This window comes from Ptychodera flava, chromosome 18 (genome assembly GCF_041260155.1).
Source record: "Ptychodera flava strain L36383 chromosome 18, AS_Pfla_20210202, whole genome shotgun sequence".
Lineage (NCBI taxonomy): Eukaryota > Metazoa > Hemichordata > Enteropneusta > Ptychoderidae > Ptychodera > Ptychodera flava.
In genome coordinates, this window is record NC_091945.1 from 30475195 (window position 1) to 30493062 (window position 17868).

A 17868-nucleotide genomic window follows, 5' to 3' on the forward strand; every position below is an offset into this window, starting at 1 on the left:
TATATTTACAGTGGTTTCTGAATACTCAATGGAGTGGACAGTAATTCTGTGTCAATTACCCTGCCAGTATACAGATTGATTTATGCACGTCCAAGGCACATACAACAATATACACAAGTGGAACAAATTTGTGAGCGGCCGTCAGGAAGTGGAAGTATACAGCTAATTCATAATCAGCTGACAGATTAGAGAAATCCAGTGTTCCAAGACGGAATATGACAGATTAGAGAAATCCAGTGTTCCAAGACGGAATATGACAGATTAGAGAAATCCAGTGTTCCAAGACGGAATATGACAATGTACAAGGCATTGACCCCTGCCTGTCACCAATCAATGTAGTACATTGGGTTAAGGCTTTTAAGCTTAATATTGTATTACCATGAAAACGACGAGACAGCAATCAGCTGAGCCGCAATAATAATAATAATAATAATATAATAATATTTATTGCTTGCGTGTAAATAAAGGATTGTGTCATCTAAAGTGTTATATAACAATAATAGTTTAAATTTTTCTGACATAACAAGATAAATGTAATAATGATAATAAAAAAATGTCTTAGGTGTTTCTGATGTATATGATTTTAAAATATAGTCTGTAAGTTGTTCATTAAATGACTACTCTTGCTTTGTATATTGGTGTGTTTAAATTTGGAGTTTAATTGTGAGGAAGTTGCATATGTGCGAAATATTTACAATATGCATCACTTTTCAAACTGCATTTTAAAAAAGCCATTGCCAGACAAGCTTGTGTTGCATTTTTGCTCTCATGTTGATCTCTTGGACTCATAGTATTGCAGCATAATTGTCTAACACAATGTGCCAACATCTGTACCCCTGCTTCAACCATAGTATAATTTAAACACAGTAAGGTGACAGCTGGCCATGGATAATCTCTACAAAGTGTATTGATTCAGTTTAAATACAGTCTGATAACACCTTAATGTCAAGCATCAAAGGATACATAATTTCTGTCAAATTTTCTAAAGGGCTATCAATATTTACCCCTCCATTTGTAAAATTTTGATTTAATGTTGACCATGAAGGAGAATGCTTTTAACATTTCCTGAAAGACTCCCATGAATATCCAGCCAACAGATAATAAATCTTTTCATTTTCTAAGTAAAGAAAAATTCATAAAATTATAATAGAAAGGAAAGCAGCCCTCAAATTTGACATTGCTCTAGATAATGATCAAATACCTTTGTTGATCACAAGTGTGTTTCAAAAGACATGAAGTTTACATAGAGTACTAGTGTAACTTATTTCAAAAACAACCCTGGACATACAAAATCTGTCAGCTTGCTTATTAGTCCAGTTTTTTGTTTGCTTTGTGTGTGTTTGGAGACTGCCAGGCATGAGATGAAAAAACCCTCTTTTGCAGCAAAAGATTTTCTGTTTACGCCCGGCTGACTGGGAAGTTTTTCAGCTATTTTTATCCCTGAATGCCAAATACTATCAAAGTAAATGCTTCTTCGCATACATATCTTTGATTTACATTTGATGACCAAGTTCACTTAACAGGCCTAGAAATGTGTCATATGTATTTTTTTCCACAAAACGTAAACAAGGAGACTGATTACCAAAAGTTATAAAGTAGAGTAGGGTGGTATTTTGCTTTGCAGATTTTCAGGCACTACGTGATGGTAAACAATTACACCTTGGTTCCTGGTCTATACAACATCACAACATGTTCTGTGAACAACATGAATTCTACAAGCTCTCGCCAAGGGCTATTACCAGGGTCCACATGAATGCATATACATGTATGCAGACTTGATGCCTAACCATGACAAAAAACACCTAGAGTCCTGATTTGTAAACACAGCCATTTGGCTTTGACAGAAATAACTCCTGAACACAATGTCACCTCTTTAGAATTTCACAAATTATTTAACCAACTTGCATGGTAAATAAAGGTGAAAATAATGTGTATGCAGTCAATTGAAAAGAACATAATGTCATTCACATTAAAATTGAAATGACTGTCAAGACAAATCTTTTCATCATGTACAGCTATCACTAACAGTGTGAAACAGACTGATATTTAAGAGAAATAACATGAATGTATGATGAAATGATTGTGGTGCTTCATTTTAGAAAAAATCTGATGTAGTAGGAAGGGCAGGGTAACAAAGAGACAGGAATTGAGACAATTTGAATATGTTACTCTCATGTCACCTTGAGCATTTAACATTTAGGTGCTGAAAGATGCTGTGTTTATGTATGTGTATGTATGTGTGTGTGTGCGTGCATGTGCATGTATTTGTATATGCCAAATAGGCAAAACTTGATGAATGCCAATACATATAAAGACAAAGTCACTGCCACAGTGTACAGTATCTAATCATCTCAAGGGCATGTCATTACAAAGTAATATTCACTAACCCTTTGGGTGTAGAGCTTCCAGGATTTTATAACATTGAGTTTGACCTGTTGGTCAGTAGCATTGTCAGATTCTCATTCGGTACATTGATCATCTTGAAAACAAATCAGCCAAAACAACTCGGCCATTTTCCACTAGTTATAGTACAGGTAGATGGCCAGTTAAAAAAAATGAAATCACCAAAACACAAACACACACCCATATCACACCGTTTCAGTAATCAAAGTACAAACTTGTTACTGTATCATTTCTCTGTCTGCAATGGCAAAGTAACAGTATGTGCAATCTGTTTTGAAATCTTTCACAATACCCGCAATATCCTCCTCAAAATTAAACTGTATCTTCAAAAAAGCCAAGAAAACAATATCAGTTTTTCTTGTTACTCAGCCTATACAGTTTAAAAGCAGCTAATCTCAATATTTCTAACATAAAATCCTGTAAATAGGAGAAAATTTTGCCAAATTTTGTTCTTTTCTTGTTGCTGTAGATCCCCTCCTCCTCCACAGCAATAACCAACCTACCTAACCATCCTATTTCCAAAGACCCAATAAATATAAGTTTTGGGATAGAAAGGTCCTCTGATGTTCATATATGAATGCATAATGACTTAATTTCTTCCCATGAGCAGAGAAAAATTTGACTTTGCTGTTTAATCTGATTGAAAGAAATTAAATTTCTTTTTGGAGAATTATCATGCTAATTTTGCATGATAGTTCTAACACTCAAGTGAGAATGTCATCCAAATTGTCTGTACCAAACCATTGTTACTGTGTCACTTGTATCACTACTGCAATAATTTAGTGCTATTTCACTATGTTTACCGTCAAAAATTGACGGAAAGGGGTCAAGTGATGTTGAAGTGAAGACAGATATGTGCTGCAACCTAATTCATTGCGATAGGGCAGTTTGCAAATGATGTCATTATTTTCTCATTAACATGCAAAAATAAATATTTGTTTGCATATTCAGATTATACTTTCTGAAATTATGCATGTAATATGACATTAAACTGGTCCAATAATCATTTCCATTCAAGGTAATATATTACCAGGTCCATGGGACAATTGTGATTTACAAATTTAAGTAGGACCATCCTGAACCACTGATAATTAGTGGTGGTACCAGGTGTCCGGAATGGGTAAGCGTACCCTGCTAGAATAATGAAAATACATTCTAGTATGCAACTGTTAGTGCTACTATGAGTACTGACAGACATATTTACAGCTCAGCCTTAAAGCTTCAACAACAATCCAAATACAACACTGACAAACTTTGCCCACATTCAAACAGCAATGTGCGATGTTGTGCCAGTGCAGCTATATTTAGTAACAAACAAGGAACCTCGAACAGTGCTGTTTTGATCGTTCATTGAGATGCATACCAAAAATATTCAAATGCTCAACAAAAATTATGCATTGGCTACAATGTTTCATATCCCACTGCCATTGTCTACAAAAGAACCTGTAACAATGATATAGCTAGCAATATACCTAGTGATTTTTGTTCAGATCTTTTCAAATCATTGGCTACAATGTTACACATACCATTGCAAAAAAGAATAATTTCTAAGTACAGTGTAGCCAGCATCACTGACTGTAGTTTTACATTTGCAATGCCATTATGCATGATAATTAGCATATTTTACATATTTCAGGTATATTTTATATACATGCAACGTGTTTTTGAATATTTTTATCATCACAGTTATACAAAATGGATATGTCACGTTGGAAAAACAAACCTTTAATGATAGTTTATTTATTTATCTTTTTCTAACAGATTCCAGGAAAACATTGAAAGATGTTCTTGAAGAATTCCATGGCGATGGTGTCCTCTCCAAGTATAATCCAGAGCAGGTGAGTGATGGAATCATAGAATTATAAATTCAAACTGATCAAAGTCTCTCTGTATCTTTACAATTAAACCCTCTGAGTCTCCTTGTTTTGTAGAGAAACACTCTACAATCTTTGCTTTAACACAAATTCACTAACACTACGTTGTAAGAACATGTTTTGTATTGGAACTTTAATACATGAAAGTGAAGGTGAAAAACATGCATTGATAAAACTGCAAAATTTCTATTGATAGGCTGTTTGGTCACACACTATGTTCAGTACTGAGACCTCTGAAGGTGAAACGAGCCTAAAGGACAGAATTTTGGACTAAAGTTTATAAAACTTTTCTGGTCAACTCATTCTGAAGCCTGTGGAATAGACAATTTCAACATCTAGGAGCAATTTTAATTGCAAATGTTGATATATGGTTCAGGTCATTTTAAACTTTGAACAGTGCAGATTTCTGATTTTGATTCATGACTATGAAAGAGAATCAGCTTTCAAATTTTCTTCTGGGAAAGTTACAGCAAAAGTTGAAAACTCTCTGTGTGGAGGCACATATTAGCGTAAGTTGAATGTCCGTAAAGGGTATGGTGTCCTTTTGAAATTCTCCTTGGAAACCTCTGAAGATTTGCATTTGTATTGCTACAAAGCATCATGGTACTGTCAGCCTTTTGATCAAGATTGCAGTGCTGAAGTAGGTTGCTAGCACATTTTCATCCCAAAGTGAGAAAAACTTGAAAAAAAGCTAACATCAAGATGAATTACTGTTCTAAAATAGGAGATTAACAGTTAATAATATCTTAAGGGTGCTTTTTTGAGAAAAATGAGTAGAAATTACTATATTAGTCCCACAGTTGGAATTGTAATGTATGTCTGTATCAAGAGCCACATGGAGGCAGCCACTGCACTTCCCTTACTTGTCTTGTCATTGTCAAAAGTAATTCACATTTTGATCATTTCCTAAATGCTTTCAAGCAGTCACTTTACAATTATACATTAATTGTACAATCATTCACACAAAGTCTATCTCTCCGGATGATCTGATAGTTCTAAAAAGAGCTATAGTCACTCCTTCCAACCTCTTCTGTTCTAATTTTTTGTCAACCAGTAGAATAGTGAACATCACCTCATCAAAGAAAGTGAAATTAAAACCACATCATGCTGATAAGAGTACATCAGTGTGGTATATCTGAACACTGAGAAGCAACTTCTTCCTCCTTTTTATGGCCATAATAACTATCAATAAGTACATTTTTTTCAACTTTGTGAGAGTTTTATGACAATCCTACTATTTATGTTTGACAGCAAATCCATAACTTGTCTGTTATGTTACTATTTTGTGTGTCATTCACTTAATTTATGTCTATCCAACATTCAATATGTCTTTCTATCATTGTGCAAAACAATCCCAAAGAAAACATATATCTATAGGTGCAATTTATGTTGTTGAAATTTTAAACAAATACCGGTATAATGTTAAAAGAGACAGTGTAGAGCTGACATAATATTTATGATTTCCTGTTTTGGACTTAGCAAATATCTCTCTGTTACCTGGCTCCCAATTCACAGGGAAAATGAAACATTTATTGCACCTCTATGATGAGCTATATGATCACTTACTGTGGGTTTCATATTTTTTACGAGATGTGTAAGTTTCCTGACCCTACGATGTGAGAATTGTGTAATGGAAAGGTAATGGATAAAATATAACTGTGTGTACTTTAATATAAAAGTATCATGATAACGTGGTTATCAGATTTTGAATTGGCAGAGGGTTTGAAGTTTTTCTCTTCTAAATTTCAGAATCGGATTCTATATCACTATATAGCATCTATTCTTAAGTTCACAATGATTGGATTTGAAAAGCATTTGTAAAATAGTAATTAAGTGTTTAGTTTAAAAGCTGCCGATTGATAAATATCACCCTAAGTGTACATGTTCTTCAGGGATGAGTAACAAAAAGTATTTTTAAATGATCATGAGATCTTTATTTGATTCACTGAGCTGTAATGTATGGACCATTCACCTTTTATACAGCAGTTGTTCCATCATTATCCCTGTCCCTGGCCTGTTTACATTTTACAATATAGCTACCATGTACTTACCTATTGCACTGTTTCCTTTCAAACAAGTACGGGATATGAAATCAAATGTGAAGAGATCTTTTTACAAAACTGACTGTCAGCTGCATTGATGATATTATTTCTGGTTGATACTCTTCTGACCAGCTGAACATCTGAGGTCTTTTCATTCAAATATTATGAAATTTCCTGTCAATATTTTCTGATGAAAAGGGGAGCATAATCATTCAATGAAAAGGCAGCAGAGTTATAACATTGTTCAGTAATTATACAATTACACAATTAAGTGGCCATATTTATATGATTTGAGATCCAAAAACAATTATGAAATGAGGCTCTTTACTCTTTGAAGTAGCAGCAAAATATCACAATGAGTGTACCTGGTAATACAGGGAAATGGTTGAGGTTTTCCAACATTTTGTAGTAGGCTATCTATTACATTACTATTCTACAAGAATGGTGTGTATAATTTGCCGTTGATCTGTGCCCTAATACATGTGTTTGTCTCTATTAGTAGCATTGCCAGCTCTCTCCATTGGAGACTAATCGTGCTAAAACATCTCCATTGATCCAGCTGTCCCATATTAGCTGTGTGTATAGCATCACCATAATCCTGATATCACAAAGCAGTTCACCTAGTTCATTGTTTGTCCTACAGGCTTCAATTTGTCCCAGTGAGCAATAATACCATGCAACTCTAGGATTGTAAAGATTTATTTGTCAATGCTCAAGTCTTGTCCTTCATTTTTCAAAACCACAAACATACAGCAAATATACTTGGTGATCAGCTACCATTGAAACACTGTACTTCATACTTTCTGTCAAAAAAGATAAATTTTGCTACTCATATATTGCACTGTTGAGGAAACTTTAATCAAACCTTTTTGAAATAACTACAGAAATATATATTTTTTGGATATTTTGTCAGAGAACTTGATTATTCGTAATATGCCTGGAATTCATACATCAATTATCTTGTAACTCTGTGAGAAAAATCCTAATGTCCTCACAGCCTTGAAATAAATGCAGACAAGTTAGATCCAGAAAAGATTGTAACATCTTCATTATTCTGAAAAGCTGTCCTCATGATGCATGCTATTTTATTTTAATTTGCCTTTTGCTCTCTTGTTATGGCTTCTGCAGAGTCTAATTTGCATGAGACTTCAAGTACATTCCTGCAGAAATACAGAACTTTGTGCAAAATGAAAAAAAAAAGATTCCAGTGTTCTCTCTGTAAATTATCAAATGAATTGTTATTCAGTAATAGCTTCTGGACATGCAAATAAGGTTGTAAACATGCAAATTGTCAAGCCCGCTTCTGCACATGCCAAAAAAAGAACGTTGAAATGCTAATGAGTTTCTCAGGACGCCATTCCAGACAGTCTATTTTCTGATACTCAAATGATATCTGGCAAGAAATGGGAACCATTCTGAGCTCAAATGTTGTCTGTGACATTTGGTGTTATGTTTCATTCACTCCCATCACTGACAATTAGCAATCAGGCAACCATTTTTTTTTACATCCATTTGCCTGCAAAATAGGATCATTTCAACCATGAGAGACGAAAATATACCAATCTAATCATGTGCAGCTGTCGTAATGACATGAATGGGAATTGCCTCATAATGTCGTCATCGTTTGTGTTATTACTGTTAAGGTGGCTGATATTAGCCACTTTTTTCCTTTGATTCTGTTCATCATACCTGGCATAAAATTTCTCAGTTGTTATTTAGCAAGGATATGCATTGTTATTTGAGATGACAGCCATGGTGTCTTCTCCTATCAATGTCTCCTTTCACTGAAGCGTTTTGAAGTCTAGAAGATTCTCTCTGTTTGGCCACTCACAATTAATAAACCATGATTCGAACACGGAAACTCGGTCTGAATTCTGCACAGTACGTGATACAGGCTTCCAAGCCAAAGTCACATACAGTAGGCAGAGAGGTATTATTTTATCCAGTAAGCTAAAGGGCCTTTCAAAAGACCTTTAAGACAGCAAGAAAATTTGACCACATGATTGATGTACATTATTGTCCAAATATGGAAGATTTCGCCAGGAGGATAGATGATCATAATTGCCCCATTTGAACAAGGCAAATGACCTTCTAACCTTACAGTGACCTCCTGAACTGTATCAAATTATACATATTAAGTTGCATAGCAAGCAACTAGGTATGTATCGCAGGTATTTACTGCTATTTTTCTAAAGAAGGGTCAAAGTTTTTAAAAAAGACGATGACAGATTTCCTCAGTGTTGGTTATGCAAATGTGATTAATCAGTGATTCATTCTATTATATCTAAAACTCTAAAAAGTAGAAGGTATTTCCGCAGCAATACAAACCAATAATGTTTTTTTATTTGGACTTTCTTATTTGTCTTGCCATTTGCATCAAGTCTTGACCATTATACAAAGTGCACTTATCAGCTTCATGCACTGACACTACAAAGAGTGTTTTTTACCATAGCCTGTCCCCTGTTGTTGTTTTCATGTGCGCAGTTAAAGTGTGGATGCAACATACTTTGTATTCAATCAAGATTTGCAAATAAGCAGAACATCAAAGTCAATAGCACAGCTAGGCCGGTCTTGTTTCTGATATGTGTATAATATTCAGATAACTAGATGTGGTATATATATCCAAACCTAGCAACCTATATTTATTTCTTTATTGTAAACAATTTTCTTCTTCAATTTGATTCAATATTTGTGCAGAGTAACCAGATTTTCAATGGGTTGTGTGGCCAAATTTCCTAAAAATGGTTCAGTACAAGACTTAATAATTCCAAAGGTGTGCATCTTGTGGGAATTGGGCCTGAAATTATGGATTCATGTTGAAAAAGAAATCCTGAAAATGCCGTAAACTAGAGCAATTTTTTTGAAGCATAAATTTATTGGGAAACATTGTTGTGAGTAAAATCTCTGTGATAAACCCTGATAGGAAAAAGGTTTTGAATAATGTATAATAAATTAGTGTCAGGAAGCTATAGTTGTGAGTTCGTAAGTGCAGGTAATTATGGTCAGGAAATTCCGACAGACAACCTCGTTAAAGTTGTGACAATTTATGAGTTGTCATGTGACCCCCGCCAAATTGGGGATTTGAAACAAGAAATTTCTCCCAGTTTCTGAGCAACTTTCCCCCCAGAGTTATAAGAGAAAACATTTAACACCTGAAGATGAAAAACAGGAACATTTTATTTGAGTGTTGAGCCCCATTGCCAAATACAGCTGGAGTGTTGTCTCTGTTTAATAAGGTAATGATATGCAACTGATATAATCAGTGTATCATTGAATCTGTAATGCCTTCCCTAGACATGGAGTGCGGGTATCATAATGTAACATTGACAAGTGTTAATTTTGAATTTGTGACTTGCATATGATGGAATTACCGAAGTGGTGGATTTTAGACCAAAAATATATGACATGCATGTGAAAGCTAACCTAACAAAGGTCTATAAGGTGATCATTCTCAACTGCTCCTCTCTGCTCCTCTCTGGTCCTTCTCTGCTCTATCCCATACATTGTTTCAAAATAGCATTTAAAATTCACTAGTATCATTTTAGAATACCCCTTGAAGTTCAATGATAATAAACACAGCTTTCCATAGTTAATGTATAACATGTACTTAGTATGTAGAAAAAAATATGGGTTATTACCATCTAATCACAAAGCAATTGTTAATTATCCTGTTTGTAAACAGTACAATTGAAATCAGTGGCTTGAATATGTCTTGGGTGCACAGATATAAAAAATTACAACTTTACAAATAAACTTTGGAGTTTTATCATGAGCTTAAAACAAATTATAAGAATTTACAGATATATACAGGAAAACAATTAATAGTTTACTAAGAAGTGGAATTGTCCAAACAGAATCAAACATTTTCAATAATAAGTGTCATACCAGTGTATTTGGCATTAGAGTTTAATTCTATGATAATAAAATTCAGGGGACAGAATATTGGTAGTAGGTTCCTACAAAGATATTAAAACTTTAATCTTTAATCTGTGTAAACAAGATTACAAGGCTATGCTTTCAATGCTGTCTTTTGTGTAGTCTGTTCAAGCTGACATTTTCTATCCAGACAGATACACATACACTTTGCCTGTAGATGTTTGAAGACTTTGTCATCTGGATATAACAGTGAGGCAAAATGCAAATTAGGCAAATTTTAACTTTGAACTGATTGGATGGTGTATTTGAGACAAAAAAAGGTGCATCTGAAATGAAATGATCTGATCACAGGCCTTAAATGATCATTTGCCAATTCATTTTCAAGAGGAAATATTGCTGCCTTAATATAGAGAAAATCATCTCCCTTACGCCTTATGTGCTTTTACATAATTTCCAATTCATTGATCACAATTTTTAACTAACATGTCTCAAACACCATGTTCAGTACATTGTAGATAACATGCTATACCTAGTACAATGAAACAAAAATGTCAAAAGGCAAAAAGTACCATGGCAACAAGGATCTTCCCTGTCCCATTTAGAGTGACATGGTTTAGTCTTGATTTATAGTACATATTTGTATTTTGAGAATTACAGTTCAACATGAAAGATGTTCTCAATCAAAGCGGACAGTTTTATTATGATTTATATAAAATAAATCAGGACAGATAATGTTGGAGAGTAGTAATGGAATTTGGATCACTCAATTCCCAAAGGGGCACTGACTAACTTTTTAACCTGGGGGTTGATTCATGCAGTATAACAGTCCTTCTTCACATGGATATTGCATGATATGAATCTGCCATCAAATTGCAAACTTTAATCATGTGTTTTTCTACTTTTATGACCCAAATTCGCCATAAAGTGTACAAGATGACCTTTAACCTGAGGGCTCAATTTAGCCACCGTTAAAAGGGAACTTGACAGATTTTTATGGCACATTCTGAAAATTTACACTAGTTGAACTTAACCGAGGGGCTTTTATATAGTCAAGACGACGTCATTGCCGAGGGGAAGGAACGCCAACTAACTAAATCACATTTCCTATTTTCCCACGGGGAGGAATGACAGCTGATTGAATCATGGAACAGCTGCAATTACAGGCATGATTAAGGCAGGAATTTTAATACAGATTGGTTTGAGGTGACATAAAACAGTGTAGCAACTGACAAACAGTGTGTGCCAGCATAATACATGCAATTAAGAGACTGGCAATATTTCCACCTGTTCTTTAGCGCCATAATTTGGCTCACTTACTAAGTAAATGAACAAAAATTGCATCATCAGAAACTTGAACAAAAATTTTGTATGTAGAGCTGAGTAGGGTGGGAAAAATATCAATCAAATATTCTCAAACAGCTGAAGTTATGCACTTGTGTTGTTATCAACTCAGGACCTTCCAGTATTGGCTTGGTCTACTCCTTATAACATTTTAAAATACCCAGTATTTGGTTTCTTATAGCCACATTAATATTAACATAAATGAACCAGTGTGCAGACTAGAGTGCATGTCACAAGGCTTTTGTTAACAGGAACATATTTTGTTGTTTTCCTTAGACATTTTTTCTTTTTTAGTAAAATTTCATGATGATATATGTGAAGCGCTAAATTGTACATGAAGAAGTGTTGAAAATATGGCGTCATTTTGGTTATCGTGTTGGTTTGTAACAGTGTCTTACCATACATCCGCAACAAAAGTGTACTGAAAGTTAATCTATCACATGGTCACTCTGAACACAGGTAATGTAGGCAGTGCTGGCCAAATACGCAATTGAAACTTTGATCTGTGTCAGAGACAGGTCCTGATTGAGATCAAGACAAGAGATGTGGCAGAGTATTTAGTAAATGCTTTCAAAATTGACACTTTAAGTAAGACATGGGTGTGAGGAAAATGTCAGCAAGTCTTTCACAGTAAAGTGCCAGTACACTGATAAGCCGGTTTAATGTGAAATACAGCCCAGTATGGGCAGAATGCCTTCAAAATAGGTTGTTACAAACTAAGGTAGCCCTATGACACATACAGACTGCATTCTAAGTGTAAATATATTATAGAACAGTATATCCTTCCATAACCTCATATTTAGTAAGTTTTGAAGCTACAGTAAAATGACGTCTTTAATGAATGAACATGCATTCACTATGTGTAATAATAATAAACTCAAACATGAATATTAACAGTGCAAGTGCTTTGATTCGAAATGTTTTGAGCGATATGTGAATTTAGTTTTTGAATAAAAAAAAATGATTGTGTGGCACTACTGTGTGCCGACTTTGAATGACATTTCAAACCTGATAACAACTATCACTGTCATATCACGCAGAACCTTATCAACTGGTCATGTCAAGCTGTTCCACTCATGATAATATCAATGGTTTAGTGCAAGGCCATTTGCTAATAAATGTAGCATTAAACATATTAAAAATATAAAAAGACAGTAAGGACTCAACTATAAACTTTTGGAGGTCTAACTTCTCAGTGGCATTTGTAGTTTTCCATGAATAGAAATCACATATTTGAAAAGAACGTGATACCGATGTAAAATCATTTCCAACTGCCAATAGGGAAGGTAAAATAGTGACACGGGGCAGAAAATCAGCGGAATGTTCATTCAAGTTGTCTAGACAAATGGAACGTAATATTTGCAGAGACCGTGTGACCTTGCGAGTATAGTAAGTTCTGTATTAAGGTTCAATTTGATGTGATTTCCTTGTTCAGTCACACATGTTGATGGGAATTATGGCTAGCCATGTGCCATTAGCATTGATATTTCCTCCAGACTCAAATACTTGTCCTCATTCTTGTACTTTATGCAAATTGTTCTCATTCTTGTACTTCATGCAAATTGTCCTCAATTTCATACTTTATGCAAATCATCGAAATTGATTATTATTGTTGAACTGCTGTGGGGTTTTGTAGGGTATTAGAAACTTGAAAATGTTAGTAATTTTGCCAAAGAGTTCATGTTTACATGTAGTAAATATATCCAGTCAATCTAACTGCCTTGTAGCATGCTCTTAAGTGACAGAATTTCATTTTTTCCTGGAATCTTTCAAACCCTTCATGATTAGATGACAGTGTGCAGACATCTGATAGTGACAGTTTTTGTCTGAGAAAAGCTTAACAGTACTAGTCTGACAGGGGCACTATTCCTTTCAGGGTATTCGGTGAAATTTGCTGTGCAGACTGTGTGTGATTGCCTCTCTTTACAGCATCAAAACTGCAGTTCTGCTTTCTGAGGGCATGTTGTGCCCTCGTGGTGACCTATTCTTGATAGTGATTTAGCAGGTTAGTCAGACGTCATGGCCTCTTACAACTGGATATAAATTATATTGTGTTCTTGTGCCTAATAGCTCTTTCCTGAATGCTAATTTTGAATATCCAACAGTTCATCTGTAAAACTGAAATAAATCATTGGGGATAAACTGTAAGTCACATTTCTGTATTTAACAACAATCAAAATAAAAGATGTCACAGATTAAAATGATATTCAACAGTTTAAATGTGATATTCCAAGTTAGGTTTTGATATTTTTGTCCAAAAAATCTATTAGGTCAATCTTACCATTTATGAAAGCAAATCATAGCATAATTGTCAGAAAAAAAGGTAAAATTTAAATTCAGTTGTGTAAACTATACCTGTCCAGGATAAGAGTTAGCTTTAGCAACTGTAATTTTTGAGTTTTAATGCCATTAGTGGGAATATTGACAACATCTTTTTCAGTGTTTTGACATGATGAAGAATGATTGAATGTACACATAACCCCCTGACTGTGAATACTGAAACACCTGCCGTAATTCCTAGTAGAATTCTTCCATCATTAATATGCAGCACATAGCATGAGATAGAACGCCAGAGAAATAGAGGAATAGGTCAAACAAAAAGGCAGTACACATTTTAAAAAATCAAGCTTCAAATATGTATAATAGACTCTTTGAACATGTCAGAAAGCAGTTCCAAGTGGAACATCTCAACTGGACAGGACTCCTAAATATAATATTGTGTAGTATCTATTTATTTATGTTAAATTGATTTCTAGTAAAAAGACTTGTCCATAGCAAAATGTCAAAAGAATTTCTGAGCTTTGAAAGTTACAGGTGGCATGTGTCAATGCATTGAATACTAATACCGGTAGAAAATAGACATGTCACGGAATTTCCTGCTGACATATACAGAATGTCAACAGAAATAAGTAAGTGTTGGAATAATTCTGTGTTTAGCCCCTTGACTGTGAAATTCAACATTCCAATGATAATCAGTGTCATTACCAAGAAACCATGAGGGGCAAGGTACATTCAACTGCGGCGGAAGATTTAACATCCGTAGTTTAATGAAAAGAATACACATTCAAGAGTTTAATAAATATTGTTGAACAAGCATTAAATTGTTAACACCATACTCTTACAAGGTAGTGTTTCCTGCAAACACATGACCATGTCAAACTAATTTAACTCTCATTATGCTGCACACTGCAGTAATAAAACCTAACACAGAGTCTCTCACACCCAGGAAATCTTTCACTTCCGTATGATTCTCTGATCTGCCAAATACATTGAAAGTGTCTTGTATTAGAATGTTCTTGTTGCAATTCATGAGATATCTTTACGGATCCTTTCTTTATCCAGCCAATTATCACAAAATTTTGCATCATGGTCTTGTTCACCTCAGGTTTATAAACACAGCAATATCTTGAAGTTAAAGTAACTTTTCTTTCAACCTTCTCTCAGGTAAATTTATAAAACAGGTAAATTTATAAAAACGCAGATGTTTAAAATTGCAAGATTTGATATACGCAATGCACAACATCCTGTGGGCTTCAAAAGATTTGTTACTGGAAAATGACAGAGTTAACCAATCAGCTTGCACTTTCTCTCTCCATCTCTAGGAATATATTTTTCACCAATCATTTTCCTTCCTTACAGTAATGCACCTCATAAGAGCCCAGACAGTCATGAAAGAAGTTGATCGTACTTTTCTCTGTCAACACTTAAGGCAAAAAAAACATAAATCTTTAATGTATTACAAGTGGGGAACAGTGGTTTTCTAAGAAACGGAAATGATAAATATCAAAAACTTTTGCCATAAAAGGAAGGTAGGAAAGGTTTGCATTCCGTGAAAAGCTCAGCTGATCAGAGCAGAGTAAAAAATGAAGCATTCAACAAGCTGACGAATTTATACATTGTCATGTTCACTCTAGAGCCAAAATTGACATAGTTCTTAGGAAACACTGGAATGAATATGCTAATCATCAACTGAAATGTGTAGAAAGCAAAGACACATCATCACTTTGCCCATCATGGTCTATAAGGGAACGACAAAATGAGTGAAAAATGTAAGTATCTTCATTTCAGTAATGTGGTGAGATCGGTTAAAATGAACAAACATTTCAGGGACTTTAGATTATCATGTTCTTTAAAATTATAAGTTGAAAAAAGCATCACATCTCTTAATTTCTTTTAGAATACATGATGTAATTAAGTAATTTATAACAAACTAAGGGAATGACTGTTGTTATTTTGTTGTAAAAAATCTGAATAAATTGGCTAAATCAGATTGGCATGATATATCATAATGTCTTGGTGATGTAGTCTGGTTATAGAAGTCTGGAGTACAACCCAATATCTGATTGATTCCATGCATAAAGGGGGTTATCTACTCCAAAGCAGGTTAATATACTTGGAGATGCTCCACTTACACCGCAGGAAAGGCTATCTTATGTGGAGAAGATGGAGGTGAATTCAAAGGGCAATTGTGACTGCACTCAGAAAATAATGCATCTATATACCAGCGATGGGATTACGCTGGTATTCCTAAAAGGTCATTGATGATGGAGCTTAGCTTGGCCAATTTACGGCTAAATTTAGTCTAAACAGGATGATCTCTTATACTGGGAAGGAGGTTAGTGTACTCTTCTCACAGACTGATAATCAAGTTTACTGGATGTATTGCTCTAACAATCTGCTTTTCAAATGTCAGTCTTCAGAGAACAAGTACCATCTGTTATGCTAATGGCTGTTTTCCAAGGAAGAAGTAAGAAATCAGGAAAATATAATAGGCAAATTGTAGATTGGACTGCTTGATTGTTATCTCTTATTGCAAATTGAGAGTAACTTGGCGTATCATTTTGTTTGTCAAAGCAGGTAAGTTTAGTGATATGTAACCAGGTTTTCCCTAGCTGTCTGCCGTTATTTTCCTTTGGAGACCAAAGAAATCATACCAAAGAGTCTTGTCGAAACCACTGCCTGGTTCACCAATCTAGTCTTTCAATTGTCTCTGTCACTGCCACAAGCCCGGCTTTAGAATATTTCTTTACTCAACATCAAACAAACATATCAGTGTGTGTTGAATCAAAATCTAAAAAAAATTTCAAATAATGCATGAAAATTATTAAAGAAGACGTCGAGATAATATGTATGTTGTAGGTTAGTGATATTTAAGTCTTTAAACAGGCTGTAAAAGCTTCAAAATGAGTCAGAAATTTGTGTTGTTCTAAGTCCTGTTTCTTTAAGCCTGTGAGCACTTGGGAGAAAAAAGTATTTTTGCACAAAGCCATAAAACCTAAGGAATATGATAAAGTGAAATCAAATTCCATCTTGCTGCATTTATAGGAACAGGAAACCCTGCAAATGAACAGCTCAAAAGAAATATGAGGGAAAATTATGAGTATTTTTAGTCACATGTCCCACATTTCAGTGTTTTCTGTGAATGATACCTTTGAAGTGAGATGAATAATTTTTTTTTAGAAAGTTGATAAAATGAGTTGGATGTAGAAGCAGTAGTTCAACTGCTACCCTGGATGTTTAGAACATTCCCTCCTGACTGTTGTCCTTGCACTCATACATGTACAGCATATTGTCTTTGTTCAGACATCAGAATCTTTCCAAAGCAAAGCAGATCTGTTGGTAGGAGCTTAGTTTTTCTACAACAAAAAGGCTTGTTTTCATTTGTCCATAACCTCTTTCATTCATCTTAAACAGCAACTGTAGCAGTCACAGGTTGTTCACTTTTTCCAACAAATTTGCTGTGCCTTGGCATAAAGTATGTGAGATGAACTGTTTAAAAGAGACTTCTTTTCCTATTCTACAGTTATAACCCTTTCAGCACCATGGTTTGACCCAAACATATTCTTATCAATGGTGATTGTGGACCCATTTATAGGCAATCAGGGGTGAACAGGTTAAATTAAGGTCACTTTAAGAAGAACTCTGTCTTTCTTCATTTAAACACTTATTTAGTAGATAAGTTGAGCTGGAAGACAAGCTCAGCTAAATAATATCAGATTGCATAGATAACATTTTTAAGGCATAATTAATTTGACATATCAACACTGCAAACCAGTAATCTGTAAATCATCAAAGTAAACAATGCAAACAATATTAATCTCTTGTAGTCGTTGAATCTATCAGTGATGACTTTGTATGTCAATTGTCACATATGCATCTAAATCCTGATATGATTTCCATACCTACGTAACTTATATTCACTGTTTAATTTCCAGTTTACAGACATTTGACAAAAAGGACTTTGGTATAATACCAAGCGACACAGACTATCAATTACTGCAAAGGAAATAAGGGGAGAACCATTTGATTTCTGGGGGGGTATGGAGGATTTT

At 34.6% G+C, this 17868-nt stretch overlaps 1 protein-coding gene across 18 annotated transcripts in view; it reads left to right on the forward strand.

Annotated features, from left to right (window-relative positions):
* The window catches only part of LOC139117353 (diacylglycerol kinase beta-like), a 281533-nt gene that overhangs the window by 162151 nt on the left and 101514 nt on the right, over positions 1 to 17868 (forward strand). For all 18 annotated transcript variants that reach the window (XM_070680373.1, XM_070680372.1, XM_070680371.1 and 15 more), the window contains one exon: positions 4165 to 4241. In XM_070680373.1, coding sequence (XP_070536474.1) covers positions 4165 to 4241 — 77 coding nt within the window. The remainder of the gene's footprint in view (positions 1 to 4164; positions 4242 to 17868) is intronic.